Here is a 23,314-nt window from a genome sequence, read left to right on the forward strand (position 1 = left end):
GTAGGCAGAATCTCTGAACCACACATCCAAATAATAGAGGAGAAATTTTCTGACTGTTTCCTTGTTGTGCTCTCTATAGAGATCAAGTTTCATACCCCAGAAAGCCCGTAATGCTCTTGAACGCAGTTGCTGGATATTACCTTATACCTTAGGTTTCTGTCCATTACCACTCTTAAGAATTTTACGGAATGAGTGGCGATGAGAACATACCCCGCAATAGAGGGCTGCAGAGAGGCTGCTAGATTGAGGTCTGCTTGTGCTCTAGGTGAGAGGGTGATATATTTCGATTTTTCAGGGTTTATTTTAAGCCCAAAATACGCAACGTATTCCCAGAAAGAGGAAAGATATTTGTACTGTTTCTACTACAATGGTGTGCAAAACTTAAGGAGCAGTCAGGTTTTCACCTGTAGCTTCTCATAGGAGTGGCTTGGATATAGGAAAAGCATACCAAAGGAACCGCGTGAGGTACAGAAATGATGAAGAAAACAACACCGACACAACAACAACGGAAACAAAACGGTACAGAGGGACTTTATTCAAAAATGGCAACATAGCACTGGCTGCCATGATACAGATGCATTACTGCCAAAGATGGAACAAAGGGAAGAGGTGGTTCTCAGTTGGAGATATGGCCACCCTTAATGTCCATGCAGGCTTTGCGGCACCCCCTGTTCATACATAGAACAATGTTGTTGATATGTTTTTGCGGTAACATCGTCCATTCCTCTGTCAGCGCCATCTTCACCTGGTGTACATTTTCTGATGGGTGTGGACGTGCTGCTAGGCGTCTACCCAGAGCGTCTCATATGTGTTCGACGGGATTTAGATCCACGGAACGGGCAGGCCAATCCATACAAACAATGTCCTCACTTTCCAAAAGTATATCAACAGCTGCATGCAATGGGCTGTGGCATTATCCATAAACACGAACTCGGGGCCAATGGCACCTCGGAACAGATGCACATGGGAAAGGATTACCTCAGTACAGTAGCGTGCACCGGTTACAGTACCGCCTTCCAGTATCTGGAGTTGTGTAAGTCCATCCAAGATAATGCCTCCCCAGACGAGAACACCTCAACCGCCATCGATCCCTTTCAGTGATGTTTGTGGAGAAATACTATGTGCCAACCTCTCGCCAGATTAGCTGACGTCCAGAATCGCTGCTGAGACAGAATCTACTCTCATCAGTAAAGAGTACCTTAAGTAAAGATTTTGTGGTTGTAACCTTTAGAAATAGTGTTGGGCCTTAAATTTTACACACCAGTGTACTATATGTAGTAAGCGTCGGTCATTGTGATCACGTTTACGAATTGAATTTTAATTCTATTGACGGAAATTCTAATAAGCGAAAATAGGAAAAATATTATCCACACACTATAAAAGTAAAGATATAAAACACAGATTTGCTTTATTACCTTGTCAATTAACATCAAATCCCGTCGATGACGCGAGGAACTTTAATGGGCTTTTTTTTTTTTTTCATTCGAGGCTGAGTTAGTCAATCTCAGCAGTAGATAGCAAGGTTTTTCCCTAGAAACTGGGATTTTTTCGTCCAGCAAAACAGGCAAATCGACCAGAGAACACACGACAGACAAAATACATTTATGGGTATATATATATTACAGACAAAATACATATATGGGTATATATTAGAAATAATGGGTGTCCCTAATATAATAATTGGATTTGATTTTTTTTATCAATTAACAAAATTAAATGATACGTGAAAATCAGAAGAATATTTCCCACAAGTTAACAAAAGAAAACAAGAAGACACCTACACCTGGTATTACCAGGCAGTACCCCCTCCCAATTATTAACCCAGGTTAACTTCAGTGATTGCTCGAAAACCAGGGTGTTTAGCCTAGTACGATAGTAAGCTGTCCAAAAGCCTCTATGCGTTTACTTATGGCAATGGTTGCATTTTCGTTGTGTTTTTTTCCTCAATCCACAAACGCAATTTACTCACATCTGAAAGCTGCCTGGAGCATGCCTAAAGAAGTTTCACTTCAAAAAAGTGCATTTGATAGTGTGCTGGTCTAGTGTGCCCAAGCATGCCAGAGAACTGCATTTGATAGTGTGCTTAAGTGTGCCATGGAACTGGAATGCTCAATTGGCTTGTTCTGGTGTCTTGCCAACTATTTTGGGCACAGAAAAGTCTCTGCGAAAACAAAATAGCCATTGTATTACAAAGAAACTTCTGAGAGGTTGTCCCCATGGATCCATCCTGGGACCTGTTGCCTGGGATATTGTATTTGATGAATGGTTAATAAAGCAGTTCCAACTCACTACTAGCCTTTCCTATGCAGATGATCTCGTTCTCTTCGTTGAGGATCCATCACACTTAGCATTAGAAACGCAGGCCAACATCACTCACCCAGGTCAGACAAATTACGTTTTATCTGACCTGGCTGTCCTAGACAATTCACAAGCTTACCATCTCCATCTCCATCATTAATGCTATCAAGGCAGTGTTAGGTTGGTCGGAAAACTGCTAGCTTGGGGGGATCCAAGGAATAATAGATTAACAGTAGCCACTGGCAGAGATGAAAGTGATTCTTGCACTGCTTCTATTGGAATGAGCAGAAGCCTGGAAAACAAGAAGCAGGATATTTCAGAGACTGCTGGGAGTCACTGCGGTACAAGTAAACACATGGGTTGTGTTAGGACAGCTAAGAAAAAGAACAGGTGCATAGGATTTTGGTAAATAAATTTGATGACTTTGAGGTATTGCTCAAAGAACTGCATTTGATAGTGTGCATCCAATTGCTTATGCTGATGCTGCATAAGCAATTGGATGCAAGGAATAACTTTGATATTATAGGGATATCAGAGACGTGGTGTCACACAGATATAAGGAATGCAGAACTGGAATTTGGGGAATACAACGTCTACAGAAAGGATAGGAAGGGAGGGGGGGTTATGCTATTAGTTAAGAAACACATAAAATCCAAGGAAGTGAAGCCAGTCGACATCGCTGGACAGTGCAGTGTCGAGTCAGTTTGGTCTGACATAAGCATTGGGAGATCAAAATTGAGAGTAGGAGTGTGCTATAGGCCTAATGACTCTGATGAGTATAATAAGAAACTGTACAGGGAAATAGAGTGGGCCACTAAATCAGAGAGTCTTATAATGGGGGATTTTAATTTCTCAGACATTGACTAGAATTTGTGGGTTGGTCATTCACACACTAGCAAGGCTTTTGTGGATTTATTGGATGATTGTTTTCTACATCAGCATGTTCGTGAGGCAACAAGAGGGAGCAATACTCTTGATCTGATTATCAGTAGCGATTCTTCATGCATTAAGAATCTGCAGATAAATGAACCACTAGGTGGCAGTGATCACAGTGTGCTGAAGTGGGATTTACTCAAAGAGGTAACTACCATTAGGGGTAAAGGGAAGGGTTATTGCTTTCGTAAAGGCGACTACGATGGACTGAGACAGTATTTAAATTCTATACAATGGGACCAACTGATGATGTTACCAACAGCAAATTCAAAATGGGAAGCATTCAAAGAACTTATCTAGCTACTAGGCTTTACATACCAACTAAGAAATATAGTTCAAGGTTTAGGCCTAAATGGATGTCAAATGAACTAATGAGACATATCGCAGAGAAGAAAAATGCATGGGATACATATAAATTAACACGTGACACAGAAGCCTATGATAGATATAAGTTGATCTGTAACCAAGTTACAAAGGCGGTTAGGCAGGCGAAGGCAGATTACGAGAAATCTTTGGCAAGAGATACAAAGAAAAACAGCAAAGAGTTCTTTACTTATGTAAACTCTAGAAGGAAGGGGATGAATCAGATTGGTCCACTTGATATCGATGGTTCAAATGTTGATGATCCTGCACAGGTAGCTAACAAACTAAATGAATATTTTGCATCGACATTCACACATGAGGAGTTATTCAGCGAGAGGAATGCCAGAGGTGTATTCAACTCTAGCAGTAAGCTAGATAATCTTGTAATAACTGAGCGTAAAGTGGAGAAATTGTTGAAGATAAACACAAGAAATGCACCTGGGGTGGATGGGATCTGTCCAGTTATATTAAAGGAGGCAGCAAAGCAAGTAAGCAAACCCTTAGCCATAATTATGAGAGCTTCCTTGGACTCTGGGGAGGTACCTATAGACTGGAGATGTGCAAATGTGACCCCAAATCACAAAGGAGGATCAAAGGCTGACACAAGTAATTATAGACCTGTGAGTTTAACTTCTGTTCCAGGAAAATTAATGGAGGCACTGGTTAAAGAAGCACTGCAGGATCATCTAGACAAGACTTCAGTTATAGCTCGGACACATCATAGTTTTGTTAAGGAAGTTAAGGGAAGTTTTGTTAAGGGAAGTCTTGCCTGACCAATTTGATTGGATACTATGATGCAGTCACAAAAGAATTGGATGCAGGGAATAACTTTGATATTATATACTTGGATCTTAGAAAGGCTTTTGATACTGTTGCGCATGGAAGACTGCTGCACAAATTGGAGCAGTGTGGCATTGGAGGCAAATTGCTGCGAGGGATAAAGAGGTGGTTGACGGGGAGAAGACAGAGAGTGGTAATCAATGGACACTGCTCATCGTGGACTAATGTTATTAGTGGCGTCCCTCCGGGTTCAGTGTTGGGTCCATAATTGTTTTCTATATTTATAAATAATATTGATGATGGTATATCAAGCTTAATGTGAAAGTTTGCAGACGATACAAAGTTGGCAGGGTTGTTAAGGACACTACTGACGCTATGCTGCTGCAACAGGATCTGAAAAGGTTGAGCAAATGGGCTGAGAGGTGGCAAATGAAGTTTAACACTGACAAATGTAAAGTATTATATATGGGAAACAACAACCCCAGAGCAACGTATCAACTCTGTGGTACTACACTGACAGTGGTAGAGAATGAAAAGGTCCTGGGCGTAATTGTGCAGGCAGATATGAAGTTCTCTGAGCAGTGCAGACGGGCTGCAAGAGTAGCTCATGGTGTCTTATCAATGATATACAGAAATTTTTCTAGCAGGGATAGGGAGGTGATTATTCCCTTGTATAAAGCAATGGTCAAGCCACACCTTAAGTACTGTATATTAGGTCTGGAGGCCTCATTTCAAGAAGGATGTAGAGCTGCTGGAACGAGTACAGAGAAGGGCAACAAGATTTTGAATGGAACAAAGGGGTGCTCTTACGAAGAAAGGCTAAAGTTTCGCAAATAACAGTATCTGGAGACTAGGCACCGGCGAGGTGATCTGATAGAGGTGTATAAAGCCTTGAATGGTTTGAGCATGCTCAATGCTGATGGGATTCTGCCTCTTGCTCAGAATAATCACCTGAGAGGGCATAAATTCAAATTGAGGAAAGACAGATGTGCGGAAATGTGCCTTTAGCCAGCGGGTAGTTGGTTGTGGAACAAACTTCCATCCCTTGTTGTGGAAGTTGATAGCCTAAATAAATTTAAGGCTCAGCTGGACAGGTATTTCGAACGAACGGAGGGGTGAAGTGGCATTTTTTTTTTTTTTTTTGGCTGATGCTGCATAAGCTTGCTTTCTTGCATCATATGCCTCGACTAATTCTAATGCTAAGTGCAATACTCTCATGCTGAAAGGCAACTTTGACAACCATCATCCTCCACCTATCAGGATCATCCAGCAGTCACTCACCAACCATGAACTGCAAAATTTCTTGTCGTCATCCTCCACAATTGCTGATTCTTTATCCCTCACCTGAAGGCAGTCAGAGACGAGACAAGACAAGGCAGTTTACTGCAATGCTCTCATGTGTCACGAGTAGAGACTGGGGTTGAAGGATAGGTCCCTTCAGCTCACGTTCTCCACCATCTTCATGCTATTTGTTCTCTATGGTGCAGAACCATGGTACCAACAAGCGATTTATCCAAGCCCATTTCAGACACAGAATCATGAGTGTAGAATCTCTACTACAGCTTTACAACAGTATGCAGGTAATCATTACTATAATACTCACCAGTAATTTCCTTTAATTTTCATGGCATTTTCGAGGGTTTATTTACTGTGTTTGCAAGCATCAAGTTGCCTTCTTCCTTGGTATTCAAACACAGGTTAACACCAACATTAAAGCAAAGAAAAAAAGCATTTGGACAGAACTTGTCCTCATCTGGCAAGACTTGTTGGTCTACTGGTGGCAAAGGTCTTATTACAAGGAAGTTCCTTCCCTTGGTCTCTTCCATTGATAAGTGCCTTCCTGTCAATGGAAGAGACCATTATATCCACAGAAACTTCTTATCAATGCTTCTGTGGAGAAACTGAAGAGTGGAACCACTTAATCTCTCCTTGCACTATCTATCTGATCTCCAGCAACAACTATTCACAGATCTTAACCTGACTGCTATGCAACCTGTTAGTGCACTGATCAGTTCCAAACATGCTTTCATGGCGTTTTCCACATTTGCTACTTCTCTCTTCAAGTGAAGATGCCACATCCTGGCATTAACTACATAGACCATACCACAACCAGCTCCCACTCACCCATATTTCAGACTACTGCTCTATTTACTACTCCTCACCCCTCCTAGAGGATTTGGTTTGGAGTTTATTAGCACATTAGCAATTTAAGCAACTTCTACAGGGCACAAGTGCTCCAAGTCAATACCTGATGTTCCCATTCCAGGGTCACCTCTTCAACACTGGATTCTCCCATTTGCATGCTATACATTTTCTGCTGCTGCTAACCTAGATGGCTACTTACCTGCTAGATAGGATCATGCTGACAATTGCCCCATCCCTGTCATGGGATTTCTGCTCTTCAAGATGGAACTTTCTCCTCTACTGCCATTTCTCCTCCATTGCTCCCTGCAAACATTTCTTCTCTGCTGACCAGGTGGGAGTTAAGTACAAACCATGCACAATACAGACTTGGGCCATTTCGCCTGAGTAGGATCTGCTGGTGACAAACCCTGTCATGGAATTTATTTGCTGTCATTAAGTTTAGCTACTGCTTACTCCTCCAGACCACCTCCTACATGGGACTCTTGATCCCCTATGGGGTAGCATCTTTTACTGCCTCCTGCTGGCCTTGGCTGTCTTCTAACTCAGGTGGGATCTATCTCATTTATGATGGCTCTGCCTCTGCTGACACATGGGCATCTTTCCTTTTTCATGGAGTTTCGAGGTCTCTGGTCTCCTTATATTCTTCCAGAGCTCTCTAACCTTATTGTGGCTATACTTGCTGACTCCTGGGTATTCCAGGAGTGGGACCGTTATACTAACACCAAGAACCTCTTCCTTAGTGCACAATCCTGTCCTCAATGGATCTTCTGAAGACCAACATGACCACATTCTTTTGGACTTTCTATATTTTTCCAATACACTCCTGGATTTCCTAAATCCTTTCTCAGAGTTCCCTCCCCACTATGGGCTTCTATGCCTTCCTCCTTCATCCAAACTCTTCATATTATTAACTTCCTCTTTTCTCATGGGCTTGCCTGCATTCTTGTTGTAGTAAGTGTGCAGGCAATATAGTCAGTAATTCTGTTAAACAGTAAAGTAGATGGCTTGCCTCCTTGTGACAGGGACGGGAACTAACCATCAGCTCTCCTGGTGACTGCTGCTGGCTAGATGGTTGCTAAGAGGCGTCATACAAACACGATAGGCACACTATAGCCATAGCAGCTAACGCACCAATAAACAATCATACCACACACACACGATACCATACTAATCACACATAACACTCATGACTAGCTAGGCAGTGTTCATGCTTCTTCACAGTGACATTTAGCAGGTTGGAGGCCCCTGACACTGGCCTGACAAGTAACATTATGTCGAAAGTGGACTCTATTTAATTTGTTATATGAGTGCCCACAATCTGTACCACTGGGGCATAACCAATCATACCAGCAAAAAATATAGAATTCCACCTTTCACAAGTGGAGTCCAGCAATGCAAATCTCAGCTCAAGATGGAGAGGAAAAAGAGAAAAAGGAAAGGAAGAGATGAGAATGAAAAGTAAAAATAAAACACCAGAGGATGGAAATAAAATACATGTAGCAGAATAACATTCCACGTGAAGATACTAGTGCCAGAAGCCAGGAACAGCATCTAAACCACAAGGCTGAAGTAAGGAGTCCATGCATAGACAAAGTCCATAGAATCCATAGGTAGGATCTGTAGTTGTCACAGGTCAAAAACCAACAGGAGGTCAAGAATCAGTAAGAGCAACTAGAGTTGTAGGAATCCAGTAAATATAAATATATATCAATAAGTTGACAGACAATTTCAGTATTTTTGTGGATAATTAAATAGCCTTCCTTTCTGAAGAAGCAGTATTAGCTAATTCTTGAAGTGCACAGAAAATTTTCACAAGATTTTAGTAATTGTTCAATGCCAGGATGAATGACCATCATAAGTTGCTGGAAGTCAGTATATTAAGGATAGTTGAAAAGGACATGGGTTAAATCTTCAGATTAACCATGACGCTAGCAAAAACTGTTTCTGAAAGTTTAAAGTGGAACAATTTAGCTAGCATTTAATGACCTGTGGTCTGTTAATAAAAATGAAGCATAAAGTCTAGCCCTAAATCAAATCCTGAAACCATGGGAAGGGGCAAGTTGCATTAAGCAGAAATCTTTTGGTAACAGGGACTGACCAACAATCTTCCCACCTGATATAATAGGTTATAATTCCAATACTTAATTTTTTTCTTGGAACACACTGTCCAGTAAAAACAATAACCAAACCACCGGTTTAGCAATTGGCCATTCCTCCCCCCACCTGGTGGCACATGTGAGAATTGGTAAATGTGACACTGACACTGCAAGTCCATAGTATGCCGCCTATACAAAGTACTTGATCAATATGAAAAAAGGATGTGATCTGACAGACTTCCAACTTGGGATGATTGTTGGGTACTAGTTGAAGGGTGGCTATGTTACAGAAACTGCAAATCTTGTGGACTGTTTGTGGAGCGTAGTTAAGCTGTTCCAAAAGTGGACGGATTGTGGACAGAAGAGCAGTTGGCACGCACTCACTCTTCACTGGTCATGGTGAATGCAGGCTGTTCCATCTTGTGCAAGCCAACAGAATGAAAATGGCAGAATGACTGACCATAGACTTTCAGCACAGGTAATTACCATCCTCCATACACCAGGTAAAAATGGCGAGAGTTTGAATCCTGTCAATGACTCTAGGAACTCGGGTACTTCATCCAGAAAAACAAGCAAATTGATCAGAGAACACATGCAATTCATGAGCATATTACACGAGTAGATGAACTGGTTTTTGGGTGGTCCTAACGTGTTTCTTTTTTAACCAAGAGATGACCAGTAGTATTTCTATGATCATGATTCAATGAACCTTCCTCTGTATGGGCATCCAACATAGGTGCCTAGTCATGGTACCCTCGCTTATAGTGACCCATCACCAATACCTAAAATTTGCATCTGAACAGCATCATCAAACCATTGAAAACTGCAAAAAAGGCTTCCAATGAATCATATTTCCTGTTATTGTAGTACTTGATTGAGAGTGTGACAAAAATATGGAGAAGAACCACTCTGACATCCTGTACCTTAGGAAGGCAGGTGGTGGCAGTGTTATGGTATGGGTGGCTTTTCTGGAAATATCTTGTGGGAATAAAAGTTTAGAACATGGGAATTTAACTTCAGCTACGGTCACATCAACATATTTTTTTAATGGCTTGGGACCAGAGTTTGTAAAACAGTGCTCTGGCATTGGAGTATCAGATTCTGTCTTGTGCCGCCAGATTGTTTCCACTGTCATCTGAAAGGACTGCTTGCATTTGAATCTGAAATTCAGCTTAGGAAACAACAAGACATTGGTTCCAGCAGCAAAAATTACTTGCAAATTTAGTCCTTTTTTCATCCACACTGAGGAAGGTGGTTGTATGCACTACATTACCTGTGGTCTGGGATTCCCATAACACACATTTAAAAATGACACTCAGTGAATATTTAATAGTCTGTCCATCAAAAACATTTTTTTCTCTTGAGACAGCACCATTTGTATGTGTAGGAAATGCAAACTAATTGGCCTCTGGCCTTAAAGCCATACTAATTTCTTTTACTGTCATTCTCTTTCCATTTGTTGAACTATACATAAAACAAATTTCATTCCAATCTTACCATTAAACTGCACTCCAGACAGCTCTGAAAGGGGATACTAATTATGAAGATCCTGCATAATTACCCTTTGACTGCCACAAGAAGCTACCATGTACCATAACATTATATTTAGGCTTATGAGGCTGTGAGATGCTACAGTGGATCATGCATTAAAATGTTTTTCAAATCACATGCTGCTGACCAAATATGCTGTATCTATATAATTGCATGGTGTATTTTATTACTATTGTATGCAAAATCCAACCACATATTTGGCATGTATAAAATGTATTTTGGTTGTATCATGACATAACTCAAAATACATTTGGCATGTATGAAATGTATTTTGGGTTGTGTCATGATATTTATTTGGACTTACGGGTTATAATATGCCAAACAACCATGGCCTCGGATACGTTTTTTGGTTTATATTGTGACAGTTCACAATAGTGATTTATAGTTATAAACTGAAACACTAATTCAACACACACTGATGTAATCAGCATGTAATCTGCTGAGCACATAGTGCAAATGAAATTACAATTATAATTTCTCACATCAACTGAAAATCCATGAATTATAAAGTCATAAATTATGCTTTGTAAATAAACTTAGAGAGTAACTTATACACAGCAAAAAATTCAAACCAGATAATGTAAGAACAATAAATAAGATTTATTAACAAATAAATCGGATTATATAACTAATCACATCATCAATTATACATAAATCTGGTTTTGACTCCATCACTTTTTACACATGTAACAAGCTTTTTCTGCATTCTGGGCTATATTAATTGCATTTGTAAACAGTTTACCTATTTTTAATAACAGCCATATGCTACAAGTGTTTGTTTTCTAATTTGCCAAAAAGGCATTTTTTCTGCATTTGTAGCATTTTCACAACAAAATCCCTTAAAATTTTAGGCAAATTCTGAATCCGCAGCTTTCGTGTGGAATATAACTAGCAAGCTATTTATAAAAAGAGAAACATGCATCTATTACATATATAAGCTAGTGCTACACATCCATATGTAAGACCTCAATAGCTGAGTGGTCAGGAGTGGAAATGCAGTAACACAAGCTCTTTGAGTAGACTGGGGTTCAAGCCCCTGACTGCTAAATACAGTCAATCTGCCAACCCGCACTGGACCAGTGTGGCAGATTATGGTCCATTTCCCTCAACATCAATTGTTGAGGAGGCTTCCATCCTGCAGTGGTTTGATAATGGCTGCAGTTTACCTTTTTTACGTTTTATCCATATGTAATAAAAATATTCTCTACGTAATAAAAATAACCAAAGTTATTTTTTTTTACAAGGCACTGCTTTGTTCAATCTCATATTGTGAATACTTTCACAAACTGCTTGTCATTGTACTACTTCGAATAAGTAATTCTTCCCCAATAGAGAAGACTGTTGTTACTTATTCTCAGTGGATATCACCACCCAAATGGCCATTTCAGGGCTATTTGGCTCTTCATCAGTGGGTGGTTAAGGGCCCTGTAGTATAACGACTGCTAACTCACTTTTGAATTAACTTAAACTAACACACCATTTGGCATCTCTCATATTGTAGAGTTAATTCACAACTGAATTGTCAGTTGTTATACTACCAGGTACCTACCCACCCATCGAAGGGCCAAATTGACCTGAAACAGCTGTCTGGGTGGTGCTATACACTGAGAATAAGTAAAAATAGCTTTGTTTATTAGAAAAGTGTTACTTATTAAAAGTAGTATGATGACAGACAACTCGAAGGTATTCATAATATGAAATTCAACAAAACGATGCTTTGTAAATAACTTCAATTATTTTTATTACATGCAGAATTGATGCATAGCACTAACTTGTACGTCAGTAATCTTTTCTGTAGTTTGAGGCTTTTCAGTCCTAAATTTTGACTTAGATTAAATTATATTCATTATGTTCATTAACTTGGTTTGATACAATGCTAACAAATGAGAAATCTTACAAAATGAAATTATAGGAACATATGCAAAGCTGCGGGTATGTATAGGATTCAATACTGATACAGTACAAATAAATATAAATGCACAGAGCAGATACTAATGCTTTTGTTTAAGGGTTAAGTTAACCTAAGAATACACAATCAGACAAAATTTAAGTGGAGTCAAGTTTGTAAAATAACTCATTGTAAATCAAACTGAAATGGTACAAATGAGAGTAAATCAGAGCAATGCACAAATTTAGTAGCAGTTAGCAGCAAAGTAGAGTCATCTAATCCACAGTAGCCAAATAACAATTGTAGAAAAATCACATAACACTATGATAGTTCAGCAAATATTTGCATTCAAAACAAAACCAAGACATCAAAACTTGTGGTGCATGTACCATATACAGGAAAATCAGTTTTAAATCAGCACATCAGCCCATAATGATCAGGGCAGAAAGCAGTTAAGAATTAAAAAACCACATGATGTCCTTCACACAGTACAGTATGATTAACATTTATCAAAAGCTTTTCTTCTATTTGAAATAACTAATCTCAAGTTTTAAATAGAAGTATTAACGGAAGTAAAACACATAAATCAAGCCAGTTAGAAGAGATTATCTTAACAAATTAAACATAGAATGGGACAAATTCCGGCATTCAGTAAGTTTCTTATACATTTCAGCTAGTTGCAAATGCCTGTTTCTTAGGTGTTGTAGTACATGATGCAGAATGGGTGGAGTGGGATGCTGACCTATGAGATGGTGTTGATGATACTGATGAAGCTCTTACCCTTCTTGGAGAGGATGCAATTCTTGGGGGTATTGGAGATGACTTAAGATCAGCACTTGCTGATAAGGATGAACTAAGTCCAGTTACTGTAGGCAAAAAAGAAGCTGGAAGATCAAATGATCCTGAAAATCGCTGATACATACTTTGTTGTGATTTCTTTTCTGAACGTAAGGATTCTTCATATGCTATTTGCTGTTTCATAAACATAGCATTCTTTATAAGCTCTTGTATATTTAAGAAATACTGTCTACTACCATGAATTGATTTGACAGCACTGCAAGAAAAAGTTAAAATTACACATTAATTAAAAAATAAAAATATGCATTAACATATAAATCTATAATTCCACCAAAAGTTCATCTTCAGCCATACACTTCTGACATGCCTAAAATGGTAATTTGGTTAAAAGAAGAATTACTGGGTGAAAGGTCTAGTATAACTGATAGAAAATAAAAAAATTAAGTTATCTGCAATCAGAAAACAAGTGATTACTTAATTTTCCATCTAATAATGCTAAACAGAGCATGAAATTTGACTTCATTTATAATTCAGGAAATTGTAACGGCAACTGATTCTCAGTTATTTATGGGAAATAATTGCAAATTATCCATAACAATTGCTTCAAATATTTTATTGTAATGGACAAAATCTTTAAGCTACAGTTAACATGAGACTTTCATAAACTCTAAGAAAATAATTACAACTAGAAGACGGTCTTTATTGCGTGTATACTAATATACATATAGTATACAGGTAGCCCCCGATAACACGGTAGTTAGGTTCCCATAAAATCTCATGTAATGAGAAACCATGTTATATGGGACTAAGAGCCAGTACAAAAAGGAGGGTTATGTTCCAAAAGCTAACAAAAATACATAACTTTATAACTATTGGAAACTTAATTTAATTTTTATAAAAAATAGTAATAACTGAACAAACACCTTAAAAACTGTGATAAATATATATCAGATAATGTATGTTCATTTAATTTTCTGCCTCTTCAATGCTGCTAAGCACAATTAAAATTGAACATTTTCTCTGTTGCAGAATATCTTCACCTTCTGAACTTTCTTCTACAGCATCTAGATTTTGTGCATCTTCTGCTCTCGTTAAAAAAATCAGTAATCTGGGTTTGTTTGCTTTTGTTTGATAGATCTTTGTAAATTGGCAAGGTATAGAGCTAAGCATGCATTTTTGAAGCTCCCTTTTGAAATTTGTGTTCTTCTCATTTGAACGAGCTGCATTCAGAAAATAAGAATCTAATTGCTCAGCTAAGCTTATGCCTTCTGTTTATACTTTTTTTAGTGTAAAATTTGGAAATTCAGAATTTTAATCTGCACTAGCATCCTCTGGCTTACTTCCGATGCCATTTCCATCAAATCCAGTTCGCCAGCCTCTTTTCTACCAGTAATTCTTGAACATCTTCAGTAGTTGTATCATCAAACCCTCCTACTGACTTAGCAATATCAACTATCGCACCAATTCCGTTTTCTGCCGGTTCGACCATATTTCCTGAATGAACTGACTCTGGCCATACGTTTTCCAAGACGGTTTTTTTCTTCGAGCGATAAAGTTATGATTCCGATAGTCCACAATTGAGAAATGTTTCCATGCCTCCATCACTTCAATAGATTTGGAATCAATTTTTTCCAAAATCCATTGTAAATTTTCTGATGTAATAGTTTTAAGGGTAGACATAATGCCTTAATTAAAGAAGTTGTATTAGGTGGTAGGAACAATACTTCCAACATTTTTGATGACTTAAATCTTTTGAATGGCCTGGAGCATTATCAAATAGTAATAAAACTTTTACTAGATTTTTCGACTTTAAATAGTTTTCCATAGCTTGCACAAAACAATTTAGAAACCACTCTTTTAATAAATCGGCAGTTAGCCAAATTATGCTAAGTTCCTTAGGCATAATTTAGGGATGGAATTTAATGCACAACAAAGAAATTATTCCAATATGGTTCTTAAGAACAAAGTTTAGTAATGCTTCAAAGACACAATTTTCTTTCTTTTATCTCAAACAAGCACAAGTTCAATAGCATAGAATCTAACACAGGGATTTCTGAACAAAATAAAATATGGGGATTTACCAATAATTTTTTTTACATAATGATTAGCAAGTCAACAGTGGGTATTCACAAAAAAAAAAAAAATAAATAAATAAGAGAAATGGAAATGTTGAAAAATTGCATCCAACATAATAGTAGGGTTTTCTCCGCACAAATGCTCAAAAATACCTTCCGGCGAGGGTTGCCGAAATTCTGTAACCGCATTATATAAGTACTATGTTGTGCGAGGATTGCCGTAATTTATCAATCGTGTTAGAGTGAAACCGTGTTGTAGAAATACGTGTTATATGGGGGTTGCCTGTATAACAAATTAACCCTAAATGGCTTTAAAGTACTCTTGAACCTAAGTATATCTGCAACTTTAACAACTGCTGACATGCTCAACATTATTTAAGATATGCTCAACCTAATTCAGAAACATTTTACCAATTACCTCCTGTAAGATGGTGAGTATTCAATAGTTTACATTTACAAATGTAAAGATGTATCACAGTGAACTGATTATTTAAAAAATAAAACCAGGAACCAAGTTTTCATTTACAATTAAACTCTAAAAGAAAAATCATTGCAAACTATATTTAAACTTGATATGTTAAAGTGACAGTTTAAAATCTGAAAATGGAATTAAATTCTGAAATTCAAAATATAAATCCTTCACCATTACAGGCTAAATGACTTGGATTAGCATAATAAGCAGCTGTACAAACAAGTGGAATGTACCAGTAAATAAGCATGTCTTATCATGGGAAATTTTAACTGGGACTTGTAAGTTGGTCAGTACCACAAGATTTCTGGATGACTGTTTTCTATAAGAGCATGTTAGAAATGCAACAAGAGAAAGCAATACTCTTGATCTAATTATCAGTAGTATCTCACATCACAGTGTATTGATGTGAGATTTATTTATTTAATGATATAACTACTGTATAGAGCAGGGAGGACCCCAACCTATGGCCCGCAGGCCGGATCCAGCCCACGAGATGATTTCATCCACCTCGTCGAAAATTTATTCCATAGAAATCTTTTTTGGTTGCTACATATGATATATAAGGATATTTTTAATCAAAATATAATGTAAATGCATCTAAATATGATTTTGCAACGTTGCAACTTTGTGCGCTTCCACTTGGCAGCAGTGTTTCTTGCGATGTCAGAAATCCCAACAGTGTGAGTGCCCAAGGCTATATAAGTTTATAGCATCAAGTATTTCGGGCAAACATGAGCATTGGGTCAAAAAGTGACATAATAAAGTTAAAATAAGCACCTGTTAAAACAATTGCTAAACACTAATGTAAATATTAATCAAGTAAGTATTAGTGAAAGAATTAATCTTTCTCCTGGTCAGCTGTTCTCGTTCAGACCATAGTCATCGGGCTGCTGCATCGATTATGATGCGCTTCAGGTCAAGCAGTCTGGTGTGAATCGGTTGCAACAATTTATTAGTGCTATTTATATAAATGCGTATTATTTTAAATTTTATTTAACTTTGAATTTTTAATTTTAATTTTAGAGAACCAAGATGTCGATTCCAAATGTAGTCTTCAATGAACATTGGTCGATTAATTATTTTTTTATAAGGGACAATAACTGATGTACCTGCCTTATAAGTAAGGAAGCAGTTTCTGTGTTGAAAGAATATAATTTGAAACGGCATTATACGACAAAACATGCCTCAACTTACGATAAACTTCAAGGAGAGTTGCGAAACAAGAAATTACAAGAGCTGAGCTTTGATTTCAAAAGGCAACAACAGATGATATGTTTCACTAGTCAGAATTTAAATTTAATTAGAGCTAGTTTGCAAGCATCTCAAATCATTGCTGAAGAAGGGAAGACTTTTACTGATGGCGAGTTTGTGAAACGAGTGTGCCTAGCAATTTCAGAAGAAATATGCCCTGATCAAGTTAAGCACTTTGCTGCTATAAGTTTATCAGCATCAACTTTTAACAAGAAAAATCGAAGACGTGTTTGCTAATGTTAAAGATCAGCTGAAACAAAAAGTTACAGATTTTAAAAATTTTTAGATGAAGATATTACCAACACAGCACAGTTACTCATTTACATATGCAGTATAAATCAAAATTTTGAAGTCACAGAAGAACTGGCTGCACTTGAAAGCTTGAAGAGTAGAACTGCTGGTGAAAACATATTTTATAGCGTATAAAAAGTGTTTGAAGACCTGCAGCTTGATTGGGAATTGTTGACAGCAATTACAACTGATGATGGAAAGAATATAGTTGGAAAAAATATCATCAGCCATGCTAATAAATATTTTGATTCCAAAAACATCAAAAGACCTATGTAATTTCATTGTGTTATTTACCAGCAATTGTCGTGCGTAAATTTTTGTCTTCAAATTCAATCATGTCAACTATAATTAGTATTGTGAATTTTATACACAAAAATGGCCTGAACAGTTTAAAATTTTCTTGGAGGAAATCAAAAGTGAATATAGCTATTTGTTGTATCATACGGATGTACAATGGTTGAGTCACGGGGTAATGTGTTAAAAAGATTTTTTTCAACTCAGAACCGAAAGACATATTCATGAACAAAAAATTAAAACCAGTCCCAGAATTAACAGACTCTAAATGGTTATGGGAACTTGCATTTTTAACAGATATTTGTGAACATTTGAATACATTGAATAAAAAAACTCCAAAGTCACGATCAACTTGTAAATGACTTGTGCTAAAATATAAAAGCATTTCAGACAAAATTAGAATTATTTAAAAATCAAATTGAACAAAATAATTTTTCCCATTTTTTGTGTTGTGAAAGTTTATATAATAATATGCCCAATTGTGATTTTTCTACTAGCAATTTTGTCCAAAATCCTGAATTATTGATGGAAGCATTTGTTGATTTCAAAAACAATAGAAAATTATTTACATTATTTCAGAATCCATTTGATGTAAATGTTTCAGAAATAGATAAAGATCTACAATTAGAAATCATAGATCTTCAAAGTAACAATAACCTGAAAACATTATTGAAAAATTAAATATTAATTAACTTTTATAAAACTTTGACAGAAAATGAATTTCCAGAATTAAAAAAAATTAGCAAGAAGAATAATTTCTATTTTTGGTAGCACTTACCTATGCGAACACACATATTCAAAAATGAAATATATAAAATCCAAACATCGATCAAGAATGACAGATGAACATTTGCAAGACTTTTTAAGATTGGAAACTTCAATTATTAAACCTAACATTTCAATTATTGTTAAATCAAAACAGCTACAAACATCTCACTGCTTTGCTATTTCTGTAATATCAAATATGATTATAATAATAAAAATTATTATAATCATATTTGATATGACTATAGCTTTTTTTACAACAAAAATCCAATGCTTATTAGTATTAGAAAAGGCACATGATGCAAGAATGCAAGCTTATATAGCATCAGCCAAAAAAAAAAAAAACCCTTATTTCACCCATCCATTAAAACTATTATATAGCTTTAATTTAATTAGTTTAATTAATTAGTTTTTTAATTTCATTTTTTATAGTTTTTTGTAATAACAAATGTGATTATAACAATAAAAATTGTGATTTTTGATATGACTATGGCTTTATTTACAATAAATATCCCGTGTTTATAATTTTTTATAGTTTTTCTATCTTATACACCCAGTTTGACCTGAAGTCGCTAAAATTGCATTTTTGGTTTACAGTGCTTTTAGTCGTTAAAAACTGCACAGACTCCGGCCTGCCATTTGTTATGAATTTTCTATGTGGCCCTCCGATGAAAAAGGTTGGTGACCCCTGGTCTAGAGTAAAATGAAAGGATTTTGCTTTCACAAAGGTAATTACAACAGCGTTAAGATCAAGCTCTTCAATCCTTTTTTGTAGAATCACCTGACGCTGCTAGCAACTGAAAATGCTAAATGGAAAGTGTTCAGGGAAGTAACCATTGAAGCTACTAAGGTGTTTCATACCAAATACGAAACTGTTCGAGGTTTAGACCTATATGGATGTCAGATCAATTGATCAGACTAGCAGCACAAATGAAAAATACATGGAATGATTATAAATTATTAGCATTAGTAGAGGCATGCAATACAAGAAAGCAAGCTTATGCGGCATCAGCCAAAAAAGAAGAGACAGAAACCTACAGTAAATAAAAACTAGTCTGCAATCAAACCACTAAGGGTGCTAGGTAGACTAGGACAGATTACAAGTAGTCTCTGACAAAGAGCACGAAACAAAAGTAGCAAGGAATACTCTGCTTGTGTTAACACTAGAAGGAAAAAGGATCAAGTACATTGGTCCACAGGATGCAAATGGAAAAGTGATGATCCTGTTCAGATTATTGACAAATTCGATAAATATTCTATATCTACATTCATGCATGAAGTGCTTAGGGATAGAAATACCAGAAGTATACCTAATTCTAACCAGCAGCTAAATGATTTTTTGACAACCGAGAGGAAAATAGAAAAGAAATTGTGAAAGATAAAAATAAATAAAGCACGTGGGATGATGGAATCTATCCAATTATATTAAAAGAAGCAATAAAAGAGGTAAGCAAACCTTTAGCCATATTATGAGAGCATCTTGGATTCAGATGAGGTTCCTCTAGACCAGGGGTCGGCAAACTTTTTTTGGAAAGGGCCAGATTGTAAAATTTTTAGGCTCAGCGGCCAGGTAGCAAGCTTGAAGATATTTACATGGGTAAGTCTACTCAGAGCAACAAAAAAAAAAAAAAAAAAAAAAAAAAACAAGTTCAAAATCTTTTTTATTAGGAAGTGATATTTTACATAATATTTATACACATGCTGACACTTACAAAAAAATGAATAAAATATTTCCATTTATTAATAAACGTATTATAGAACTGGTTAAATTTTGTACTAATGCGATGATTATAATTGTTTTTTCTGAGATAATATTTCATTATACTGGAGTTCGAAGTTAGTACTTCCTATCATTAAAGTTGTTTGCAAATGGTCATCAGTTAATGATGATCTGTATTGCGCTTTTACATATTTCATTTTCGAAAATGTCTTTTCATATTGGTAAGTACTCCCAAATACAGATATAAATCCCTGTGCATATGATTTTAATTGACTGTATTTATCTTCCAAAAGATATTTAAAGAATTGGGTTGATCCATTTCTTTAAACCTAACCTTTAGCATATCATCATTTTGCAGATCAATCACTTCCAACTCAAGGTCTGATGGAAGCTCCTCAATTGTACAGCCAAATGGATTTTGAAATATGGAAATGTCTTTTGCACTTGCATCAAGATCCGAAAAACGCTGTAGTAACTGTAGTTTAAGTTCAGAAAATATATCTGCCGAATTTTTTTGGCGGATCAAATATTAACGAAATCCCCATAGGAATGGGGATTTTGCTAATATTTGAAATTTTTTACAGCATGGAAAATGGTCAAACTTGGTTAATGTGATTTGTGTTTCAAACAATGCAAATTTTTGATGATATGACTTTACGATAGAATATGTTTCACATATGAGCACTGTTTTCCCCTGTAATTTTAAGTTAAATTCGTTAAGATATCCCACGTGGTCTGTAGCAAATGCTAATTTCCATAGCCATTCGTTGTTAGATAATAGTGGTTATGGGCAGTTTTTCTCAATTAGAAAAATTTCTATTGCTTCTCTGAGTTCAAAAAATCTCAATAAAACATTTCCATTGTTGAGGCATCAAACTGCTGTATGGTAGGGCAAATCAGGATATTCGGCTTCAATCTCTAATAAAAAATCACAAAACTGACGATGGTTAAGTCCACGAGAGCGAATAAAGTTAACCGCTGACACAACTGGTTCAATAACACATGACAGATTGAGGTGTTTCCCACAAAGAGCCTTGCTGGTGAATAATACAATGAATTACCAGAGGTTTTGAACATTTAGCTTCTTCACAAGCCATAAAAATTTGTCCAACTAATCCTTTCCCCGTTCCACACATATTTTTACCACCATCAGTTGTGACGCATTTTAACTGATTCCATTGCAAATTGTACTGTGTTAGCGTTTTCTCGACTTCCTTGAAGATATCTTCGCCTGTAGTTGTTTCATGCAGACTATTCATAGAAACTAATTCTTCGGTAACCTCAAACTCAGTATTGACTCCTCGAATAAACAGCAACAATTGGGCAGTATCAGTAATGTCTGTAGACTCATCAAGAGTCAACGAAAACCACTTGAAATTTTTTGCCTCGTCTTTTAATTGACTCTTGATGTGGCTCCCGATGTCCTCAACTCTTCTAACAGTTGTTCTCGCCGAAACACTGACAGATCGAAACAAATCCATTTTCTCTGGACACATTTCTTCGGCTGCCACAAGCAAACACGATTTAATTAATTCACCATCGGTAAATGGTTTCCCTTTCTTGGTTAATAAATGAGATATTCGTAAGCTTACTTTAGTTACTGCTTCATTATCATTTTAATGAATAAATTGCGTTGTGATGATGCATTACATTTTAAACTTTCCCATTTTAGCTTCCGTTGATTTTCTGTGTTCTGAATATTGTGCCGCGTGCTTAATTTGGTAATGACGACGTATATTGTACTCTTTTTCGCACAGCACTGTGTCATTACATAATAAACATGATACTTTGTCATTTATTTCTATGACAAAATAATTCACACTCCATTCAGCTTTAAAAGCACGACATTCGAAGTCCACTTTTCTCTTCATATTTGGTCTTGAAGGTGACATGGAAACGGAGGGTAATAAATAAAAGGAAAAAAAAAGATCGCAGGCACCGTGACAGACAATACCACGTGCGCCGCTAAAGCAAAACTGAGAGAAATGCTGGCAACACTTGTCAGAATGCGTAGACAGAATGCGAATATGCGACGCCAGTAGCGCCAGGTGCGGCCATTATTCTCAACTCGACTATCGGCTATTGCAGCGCGTAATTTGATTTTTTTAAAATTTTTTTCATGTAAAAAACAATATTAACCCGTGGGCCAGATTAAAAAAGAGGGGGAGGGGCGGATTTGGCCTGCGGGCCGTAGTTTGCCGACCCGTGCTCTAGACTACAGATGTGCAAATGTCACTCCTATTTGCTAAAGGAGGCAGGGAGGATAAAAAAGGAGAAGTAAAATCCAGAACTATAAGCTTGACTTCTGTGCCAGGGAAAATAATGGAATCACTGGTTAAAGTAATGTATGATCCTCTTGATAGGCAGGCAGTTATATGGTAATGACATCATGGATTTGTTAAGGGAGATCTCTGACTAATTTGTTTAGATATTTTTGACATCTTATACTTAGATTTCAGTAAAGCTTTCAATACTGTTCCACGTGAATGAGGGCCATTTCAAACTTGTGCAGTGTGGCACTAGGTAAAGTTGCTGCTATGGATAAAGAGATGACCGAGTGGCAGGAGTCACAGGGTGACTATTTATGGCCACTGCTCTTCATGAAATAATGTTACTAGTGAAGTTACTCAAGTTTTATTCTGGGCCCCCCTCACTGTTTTCAATAATTATTAATGATACTGATGAAGTCATTTCAACTTATTATCTAAGTTTTCAGAGATGATACAAAGGTCAGCAGGGTGATCAAAAATAGTAATTGGGGTATTCCAACAAAACCTCAATAAATTAGGAAGATGAGATGAAAAGTGGCAATTGAGATTTGGCATTGATAAATGCAAAGATAAATGCAAGGTTGCAATAATTCCAGAATAACACATCAATTGGATGGTCCCAAACTCAAGATGGTGAAGGATGAAAAAGACCTAAGAGCAATTGTACAGTCTTAACATGATGTTCTTTGAGCAACAAAGGCAGGCAGCTGGGGGTTTTTGCGGGGTTCTGTCATTAATATACACAATTTTTTCCAGGAAATGGTTAGGCTGCATCTCGAGCATAGTGCATGTAAGTATGGAAACCTCATTTACCTCATTTTAGGAAGGATGTGGATCTCTGAAAAGGTACAGAGAAGAGCAGCAAAAAGGTACTCTTACTGAGACTTCAGTTCTGTATACTGCACCATCTGGAAACTAGGCACCAGCAGGAATCTCTAATTGAAGTGTTTAATGTTTTAAATGGACTGAGTTAACTAAATGCTTATTCCTCTTTCTCAGACAATCCACAAGGGGACTAATTTGTTCAATTTATTTTTTGATTTCTTTTAGAGCACGTTGTAGTTGAGTTTTTATTGTTGTTTTTTTTTGTGTTAAAAAAAAAATTGCTTTAAAAAATTTAGATTACAGAGGCCCTGCAAGGCCCTCTCTGTGGCGAGGCCTGAGGCTAGCACCTCATGTGCCTGTTCATAAGTACAGCCCTGAGAGCAGCATATGCCACAGATTGGCCATCCTTGATTTAAATCATTAAATTAATCCTTAAGGGAATACAGCCAGGCCTTGCATAACGTGAGTTCGATTAACGCATTTTTCAGTTAACCGCTAT

The 23,314-nt window shown here is 36.8% G+C and overlaps 1 protein-coding gene across 2 annotated transcripts in view; it reads right to left on the bottom strand.

Annotated features, from left to right (window-relative positions):
* Positions 1-12,649: 12,649 nt before the first annotated feature.
* Positions 12,650-23,314, bottom strand: part of LOC150080587 (BLOC-1-related complex subunit 8 homolog) — a 60,392-nt gene continuing 49,727 nt past the window's right edge. For both annotated transcript variants that reach the window (XM_090381100.1, XM_090381099.1), the window contains exon 5: positions 12,650-13,108. In XM_090381100.1, the coding sequence (XP_090237226.1) occupies positions 12,724-13,108 (385 nt within the window). In that variant the 3' untranslated portion in view covers positions 12,650-12,723. The remainder of the gene's footprint in view (positions 13,109-23,314) is intronic.

This window comes from Mastigoproctus giganteus, chromosome 9 (genome assembly GCF_048544385.1).
Source record: "Mastigoproctus giganteus isolate SK-2022 chromosome 9, ASM4854438v1, whole genome shotgun sequence".
Lineage (NCBI taxonomy): Eukaryota > Metazoa > Arthropoda > Arachnida > Uropygi > Thelyphonidae > Mastigoproctus > Mastigoproctus giganteus.